Genomic DNA, 8,626 nt, shown 5'->3' with positions numbered 1-8,626 from the left:
CAAATTCAGTGGGGAACCAAAATTTCCTTAACAGCTGTGTTACTAGCTTACTAGATGAAGTGATTCACTTAACAGCTGTGGCAAGAAAGGTGGTAAAATGGGGAAAAACTCACTTAACAAAAGTCTTGCTTAACAACAGACATGTTGGGCTCAGTTGCGGTCGCAGGTTGAGGACTCTCTGTGCAGAAGAGCAACTAATCTAGCTCAGTGATATGTTGGAGCATCAGAAGAGACTGTTGCTCCTCCGTGAGGCCTGATGCCAACCGGGCCCAGATCTGCCCTTTGCCGGTGGGCTTTTCCTTCTCCCCAGGGGCCCCTCCCTCACCTCCGTGCTCCCTTTCTCTCCACAGCCAGGGAGACGGACACTCCTTCCCCATCCGAGCCCAGAGCGAAGCCCGGAATCCCCTGCTGGCAAACGAGGAGCAGTGGGAGGAAGAGGGGATGGAAGACGGCCACCAGCACAGTAAGGGCAGGCCGGCCTTGGAGGGGCTGCCACTTGGGGTGCAGGAGGAGCCTTTGGTGCAGAGAGAAGGAGGAGGGGGCTGTCGTGGGGAAGGGGCTCTGCAGCAAAAGGGAGAATTAAAAAAAAAACGGATGAAAAGACTGCGAAACGCCATTGGGTGGACCTCAGGGCACAGACTTGGGAGGCAATGGGTGAAATTCTCTAGTTGCATCTTTGGATGTTGGTTGTGTAAAGTTGCTGCAGATGATTTAGCTATCAAAAATAGAGGATATCCTTCCTTTGGGTCCATTAAGTCAACTATTCTGACCCGGCTCCCAAACACAACAAGCACATGGTTTTTAACTAAACGTTCCTTTTATTAGGAGCACCAGCAGTCCTGGCCAAGAGTCAGTCAGTCAGAGTCAGTCTCTCTCTCTCTCTCTCTCTCTCTCTCACACACACACACACACACACACACACACACACACACACACACACACACACACACAGAGCAGGCTAACAAAGTCTCTTAACTGCCTGTAAAAAGAGAAGCTCACTCCCTTTCCCGCTGAAATGGCCCCAACGCACCAGCAGTTTCTCTACGTACCCACACCTGTAAAGGAAGTTCTGGAAGGGGCACTCGCTCTTATCCAGCACTAGAGAGACCCACACACACACACCTCAGAAGACGCACCCGACTCTCAGTGCCACAGATTCCAAGAAAGAATTCTGATAAAGTGCCTGACAGGAATCAAAAGTTCAGAATATCAGTGGCTGGCCGACAGGGAGACGAATAGTTGTCTGCCGCACCTATTTGTCTCCCCCCCTGCCTTTTATCCCCAGAGCTAGGGTGGGGCTTCGCTAGCAGCGGTGGCTCTTCCATCCCAAGGACCGGCCCATAGCTTCCCGCTGCTCTCCTCTGCCTTCTGTGCACCCACTCATCAGACACAGGAATCAGCTGTTCCTCCTCTTCCTCTTCAGCCACCTCCAGACCTGGGGGCTTTTGCCTCTCCATCAGGGGGCTGATGGACAGCCCAGGCTCCACCTCTATCTCTATCTCCACCAGCTCCATTCCCTCTTTCTCCTTAGAGCTCTCCAATTGCCCCGACTCCCACTCCGCCGCCTCATCTCATCTGGTAGTCGGAGGGGCTGGTGACCGACAGGCCACAACATCAACATTTCTCTGTTCCACTGTTCCTGGTAGCTGTTCCCAGCTTGGTCCCTTAAGCAGGAACAACCCTCGACTCCATTTAGTGTGAAAAGTTTACTTTACTAAAGGCCAAGTGGATGATAAGGTTCACGTGCCAAACTTTCCCGGTTAACTTTCCCCTGTTCGTCCCTTCCCACTGTCCATCCGTCATTGTCCAATCATAGTCAAATAAGATGTTTTGGGAAAGGCCTCTTCAACTGTAGAGTGGGTGGTATGGAGGCAGATGCTGTTCTGTTTCCCTTCCCCCAATACTCCCAGCAAAGAGTCCGTCAGAGGCCTTCCTTTTTTTTTTTCCTTTTATTTACATAGATACATGTCCTGGCCACGTCTACCCACGGGCCTGCCAAGTTTCTGGAGATAACGAGGAAATTATAGATAAGGCCAGAATTACTCACGAATATATTCTTCCCTCCATGAAATAGTTAGCTCGCGCCAAATTCATTGCTTTGTCCGAGACAAAAAACCAGGAAGTCCCGCCTCCTATTTATAGTCTCTGCAGATGTCACTGCATGACAATTATGACTTGGCTTTGTCCCAACTCTTCCGCTGCTGCGCACGCCGATCAAGCCTTCGTAATCTTGCGTCCCTCCAAAACTGTTCTTGGGCGTTGCCAAATCAGAAGAAGGCCCGGAGAATCAGGTTGCCGGCCCCTCCCTTTGAGTGGGTGCCAGGGAGGAGAGGGCTCAAGAGAAGCAGGGCTTGCCAGGTCTTCTCCTCATTTTCTGAATCATCCGAGTCCAGGAGTCTGGGTCCAGGAACCTGGGTCACAACACTATCCTCACCGCAGGGCCCTTCCCCGGGCTGACGATCGGGATGCGGTCGGGCTGGGTTCTGCTCATGGAAGGCCTGCACCAGGTCAGGGCATGAACGTCGGAGGCATCTACCCAGGAGAAATCAGTCCCGTATCCCTTCCACGCGATCAAATATTGAAACGACCCTTTAGCCAGCGAGAGTCTCGTGACGCTGTGGACTTCAGATTCCTCCGACCCGTCCTCGGCGACAGTGACGGGTGCTGTTGGGCACCGAAGGGGACTCGTGTGGCCTCAGGAACCAGAAGGGACCGGTGAAAACGGGTGGATCCGCATGGATCGTGGCAGGGTCAGTCGGTAGGCTACCGGGTTGATGACTGCCTCGACAGGGAACGGGCCGATGAATCGGTGGTCCAACTTCTTTACCGGGCGGTCGGACGGGAGGTGTTTGGTGGAGAGCCACACCGGTCTCCAACTGCCAGCGGGGCGTTGCCCGTCGGGAGCGGTCAGCGGACCGTTGTAGTCCTCCTTTGCCCGATTCAGCTGCTGACGTACCAACTGTTGGACCGCATGCAATTCCGTCAGGAAGGTCTGCGTTCGGGAACAGGAGAGTCCGGTGGTGCCAGAGGAAGAGCCGCGGATGGTACCCCACATTGGCAAAGAACGGGTCATCTGAGTAGAGGTGTGCTGAGAGTTGTTAAAAGCAAACTCCGCCAGAGACAGGTAGTCGGCCCAGTTGTCCTGTTGCTGGTTGATGAAGCAACGGAGATACTGTTCCAGTATACCGATGACCTTCTCTGTACCCCCGTCGGTCTCCGGATGGTGCGATGACGACAGACATACCTGCACCTCCAACGCGCCATCAGGCTCTTCCAGAAGCGGGCTGTGAACTGAACTCCAGCGGTCCGAAACCACCCTGTCCGGTAGACCATGGAGGCGGAAGATGTGCTGCAGAAAGAGGCGGGCGTTTTGCGGCTGTGGGCAGCCCGCGGCATGGGATGAAGTGTGCCATCTTGGTGAGCATGACCACCACCACCAGCACCGTGGTGAACCCAGAGGACGGCGGCAGGTCTGTCAGGAAATCCATAGAGATCGCCCCCCAGGGTCTGTCGGGTGTCGGCAAGGGCTGGAGGAGCCGGGAGGGGCCCCGTGGCGGTCTTGGCTTGCCGGCACGGTACGCAGGATGTCACGAGGCATGTATATCATGCCGCACTCGGGCCACCAAAAGGTCCGTGTCACCAGGTGGAGGGTCTTGAAGAACCCAAAATGTCCTGCTGCAGGGTTGTCGTGGCACTGGGTCATGACGAGGGCTCGGAGTGGTCCTGTGGGCACATATAATCGCCCAAACTTGAGTAAGTCCTCCTCCAAGGTCCAAGGAGACGTGGGGCCCACCTCCGCCTCCTTTGCTGCGACCAGGCGTCCTGGCGCTGCGCCTCGCACCTGGGCCCGCAAGTCCACTGGCTCCCGTGCTGCGGCCAAGGCTTCTGCCGCAGCACTGTCCGTGGAGGAAGGGGTCCTTGGCGCAGAGGTACTCTGGCTTGCGGACAGGGCATCCGCCCTCCGGTTGTGACCGCTGGGAATGTAGGTCACGCGGAAGTTGAACCGGCAAAACAACGACCACCGGATCTGCCGCTGGTTTAACTTCCGAGCTGTGGTGAGGTGCTCGAGATTCCGATGGTCCGCTCGACCTCCACCTGATGTCGGGCCCTCCAGATGGTGTCGCCAAGCCTCGAATGCAGCCTTGATAGCCAGCAACTCTTTTCCCAGATAGTGTAGTTGCGCCGGAAGGGTTGAGTTTCCGGGAGTAGTAAGCGCAGGAAAAGTGTGCCACCATTCGCCGGAGCCTGTAGCAGCACCGCTCCCAGAGCCACATTGGACGCGTCCGTTTCCACCACAAAAGGCCGGAGCGGGTCGGGATGCCTCAGGACGGGTTCCGTGACGAAGGCTTTCTTGAGGGCTGTGAATGCTTCTTGCTGCGGGGACCCCACCGAATGCAACCTTCTTCCTGAGGAGCTGGGTAAGTGGAGCTGTCAGTGTGGCGAAGCCGGGATGAAGGTCCGGTAGTAGTTGGCGAAGCCCAGTAGGCGCTGAACATCCTTCACCCGACGAGGGCTTCCCAGCTACACAAAGCTTCTACTTTACATGGGTCCATGGCTATGCCCTCGGGCGAGATGATATGCCCGAGGAATTCTATGGAAGTCCGGAAGAAGACGCATTTCTCCAGCCGCATTGAGTTGTTGCTCCATAGCGTTGCAGAACCAGACTGACGTGTCGAAGGTGGCTTTCCTGGACCGAGTAAATCAGGATGTCGCCGAGGTAGATAACCACGAACCGATCCAACATGTCTCGGAACACGCTGCTCATGAAGTGCTGAAAACGGCGGGAGCATTGGTCAACCCAAATGGCATGACAGTGTATTCGTAGTGTCCGTATCGGGTGCCGAATGCCGTCTTCCATTCGTCTCCTTCTCGTATCCGCACCAGGTTGTAGGCCCCCCGGAGATCGAGCTTGGTGAAGATCGTGGCCTCCCGCAACCTTTCCAGTAGCTCCGGGATGAGCGGCAGGGGTAGCGATTCCGCACCGTAATGGCGTTTAGCCGCGGTAATCACAGCATAGGCGCAAGTCCCTGTCTTCTTCTTCACAAAGAGGACCGGGGCCGAGAGGGACTTTGAAGGCCGGATGAACCCTCGGGCCAGGTTTTTGTCCAGGAAGTCCCTGAGGCGGCCAACTCGGGCTCCGACATGGAATACAGGCGCCCCACAGGCAGTGGTGCGTTGGGCAGAAGGTCCACGGGGCAATCGTAGGGCCGATGCGGGGGTAGTCGGTCCGCCTCCTTCTCGCTGAACACGTCGGCGAAGTCCGTCAGCTCAGGAGGCAAGGTGATGGCAGCGGTGGGGACGTTCTGGCCGGCACAGGTGTGGCGGATGTGATCGACGCACTGCAGACTCGGGAAAGAGATGGCGTTCCGCGACCAGGCCACCTGAGGATCGTGGGTCCGAAGCCAGGCCAACCCAAGGACCAAGGGAAAATGAAGGTCCGCCGTGACATAAAACTGGATCGCCTCCTCATGGTCCCCAATAGCCAGGCGCAAAGGCTGGGTGGCGAATTTAATGGGGCCGGACACCAGTTCTCGTCCACCAATTGTCTCTACCCGCATCGGAGGGCCCACCGGAACCACGGGGACCGCAAACTGGGTCACAAAGGCCTGGTCCATAAAGTTTGTTGTGGCCCCTGAGTCCACCAGCGCATGCGCCTGGAGCCCGTCCGACTGGTTCCCCAACCATATCCGTGTGTCCAGAATCAGATGCCGAGGGGGCCCAGAGTCTACTTCCAACGTCCAGTGGGGGCTTAAATGCGTGCCCGACCTAGGGTTTCCCGAGGTCGGGCCTGCTCCGCTTCCGATTGGTCACGCTGTGATTCGGGGACGGCGTGCGTGCCGCCGCTTTCTGGGGCAAGAAGCGGTAGTGGCGGGCTCCCCACAGTACAGGCACAATCCCCTTGGCGCCTCGGTTCCGCTCCTGGGCTGTTAGGCGAGGTCTGGCCGCTCCCAACTCCATGGGCTCTTCCGCAGCGGTTACAAAGCGTGGGCGACCCTGGGTGCTGGTGGTGCAGGAAGTGGGGTGCAGATGTCGACGGAGGGTCCCGGGGTGCGACGGACGGTCGCCGTTGCAGACGGGCATCGAGGCGGAGACAAAGGGCACCAAGTTGTCGAGGGTCCGCGGCGCCTCCACGGGCCAGCTCGTCTTGCAATTCCTCTGAGAGTCCCTCCTGAACGCGTCCACCAGCGCTGCATCATTCCAGTCAGAGTCCTGGCACAAAAGGCGAAATTGCGATGTACTCCTGCAGGGGCGTTTCCCTTGACGGAGTTCCTTAAGGCGCCTGGTTGCCGTCAGCATTCGAACGGGTCCTCATACATGGTGCGAGGTGCTGCCAAAACGCTGTTGGTCCGCCAGCAGGGGCTGTCCTGGAGCAAGAGGGGCGTGGCCCATCGAGCAGCCGAGCCGGAAAGAAGGTTAATCACGAAGGCCACCTTAGCCCGGTCGTCTGGGAAATCCTCTGGCCTCATAGCCATGTAGAGCTGGCACTGTCCCAAGAAGGTCGGGAACATCTCAGGCTGCCCAGAAAACTTATCCGGCACGGTTATCGGGCACTTGCGACGAGGAGGAGGAGTGGGAGGATGGGGGGGGGCTGCAGGCACATTCCTGGCAGCAAGTTGGCCTGCCAAGTGAGCCACTTGCTGCTGGAGCTGTTGATTAGCCGCGTGTAGCTGCTCTAACTGCTGCTGTACCTGCTGCTGATCCATCTTTGGTGGAAGATGTTTTAGTCAGGTCTCGGACAAAATGTTCTGTTTCCCTTCCCCCAATACTCCCAGCAAAGAGTCCGTCAGAGGCCTTCCTTTTTTTTTCCCTTTTATTTACATAGATACATGTCCTGGCCACGTCTACCCACGGGCCTGCCAAGTTTCTGGAGATAACGAGGAAATTATAGATAAGGCCAGAATTACTCACGAATATATTCTTCCCTCCATGAAATAGTTAGCTCGCGCCAAATTCATTGCTTTGTCCGAGACAAAAAACCAGGAAGTCCCGCCTCCTATTTATAGTCTCTGCAGATGTCACTGCATGACAATTATGACTTGGCTTTGTCCCAACTCTTCCGCTGCTGCGCACGTCGATCAAGCCTTCGTAATCTTGCGTCCCTCCAAAACTGTTCTTGGGGCGTTGCCAAATCAGAAGAAGGCCCGGGAGAATCAGGCCGTGCCGGCCCCTCCCTTTGAGTGGGTGCCAGGGAGGGAGAGGGCTCAAGAGAAACAGGGCTTGCCAGGTCTTCTCCCTCATTTTCTGAATCATCCGAGTCCAGGAGTCTGGGTCCAGGAACCTGGGTCACAACAGATGCCTTTCCCAGCTCTCTGATCTTGAAGTTGTATCTCTAGGTACGATGAATTGTTAGCTTTCCCCACTTCCCATCCAGTTTCCTCCCCCCAGAGTTAATGGCGGACTGGCAGCTAGCAAATGTAAAGCACAGGTGTGAGGTGACAGCTCTGACACACACATCTTAAAGTTGCTAAGGTTGACAAACACTGTTCTGTACATTGGGGGTGGGGGGGTGGAGGAGAGAAAATGGGCGTCAGACATCCAAAAGTGATGGGGGTCACGGGGGTGGGGGGAGTCAGCAAGCCTAGGCCAGTCTTTCTTATGCAGCAGAAAGAGAGAGGCCCTTCGTACAGCCCCTTCCTCATCACTGAGGCGGATTTAGGGAACAATCCCTCTGCATTCTGGAGCAGTTAGTTTTCAAGGGTAGCCCCATGTGGGGCGCTTTGCAGTAGTCCAACCTTGAGTTGACTTCCTGGAGTTATTCATTTAGTTTACATGTGATATAGATGCAAGTTGAGTCTTCTGTAGGCATGCATACACACATGGAACATACTTTGCAAATCACAACAGTCTTTCCCCCCCCCCCATGACCGTGTTTTTCCGTGTTGTTCTTCTTGCAAAGGCTTTTGCAGATATGCCCAGTAGTTCCAGACAGTGCAGGGCCCCTTCTTCCTTTTACGTTTTGCTTGAAAAGCAGGGTTTTAGGAGACGAAGAGTGCTGCAATCAGGTATTTTAAAAAGTTACTCCTGTTCTCTGCCTCCAACTGAAGGCCGCTTTGTTTACCAATCAAGTCCTATTCAACAGGAGCGGTTGCCCTCAAGATCAGATTGATTGCAGGATTGGGAAATTGCAGGATTGGCTTGTCTTCTGGCTTGGGGTGGGGCTGGGGGGGGGGGTTAATGGTCCAGCACAGAAGCCTGGCTGAAAGGAGAGCAAAGGGACCAAGCTCTAAATCTCAAGTGCATCTTTGGCAAAGTTTAAGGAAGGCAGGGTAAGTGAGTACGTGCCCATACTTATCCAAAGATGTATACGAACTCAGACTCTGAAAGTTCTAAACCTTTTGGCTGCAGCCCTCCAGGCCTTCCAATTAGTTTTTTGCCAAATTTGCTTTTGAATGGTTTAAAAGGGAACAGTTATTAAAAACAAAATTGGGAAGTAATCACCGTAATTGTACCGAATTCTAGCTGCATGCGAAGGACATGCAATCTTCCTATGAGTTTGTAGAGTGAGGTCTCCAGCAGGCCCTTCCCAGCCAAATAGATCCCCACGGCCCCACCCCACCCCACCCCAGAAAAATCGGGCTCCACAACTACTGGGAAGACGACTCTGAAGGAAGAGCGATCTCTGTCT

At 55.4% G+C, this 8,626-nt stretch overlaps 1 protein-coding gene across 3 annotated transcripts in view; it reads left to right on the top strand.

Annotated features, from left to right (window-relative positions):
* Positions 1–8,626, top strand: part of ABCB7 (ATP binding cassette subfamily B member 7) — a 166,325-nt gene that overhangs the window by 3,562 nt on the left and 154,137 nt on the right. Inside the window, exon 1 of one of the 3 annotated variants that reach the window (XM_058196857.1) lies at positions 2–463. The exons of 1 other annotated variant lie outside the window; for it this stretch is intronic. In XM_058196857.1, coding sequence (XP_058052840.1) covers positions 257–463 — 207 coding nt within the window. In that variant the 5' untranslated portion in view covers positions 2–256. Of the gene's footprint in view, position 1; positions 464–8,626 lie in introns of those variants that run through there. One more of the 3 variants, XM_058196856.1, reaches the window with a different exon arrangement.

Source organism: Ahaetulla prasina, chromosome 11 (genome assembly GCF_028640845.1).
Source record: "Ahaetulla prasina isolate Xishuangbanna chromosome 11, ASM2864084v1, whole genome shotgun sequence".
Taxonomy (NCBI): domain Eukaryota; kingdom Metazoa; phylum Chordata; class Lepidosauria; order Squamata; family Colubridae; genus Ahaetulla; species Ahaetulla prasina.
The sequence above is the reverse complement of the archived record's forward strand: the minus strand, read 5'-3'. Positions and strand labels throughout refer to the sequence as shown.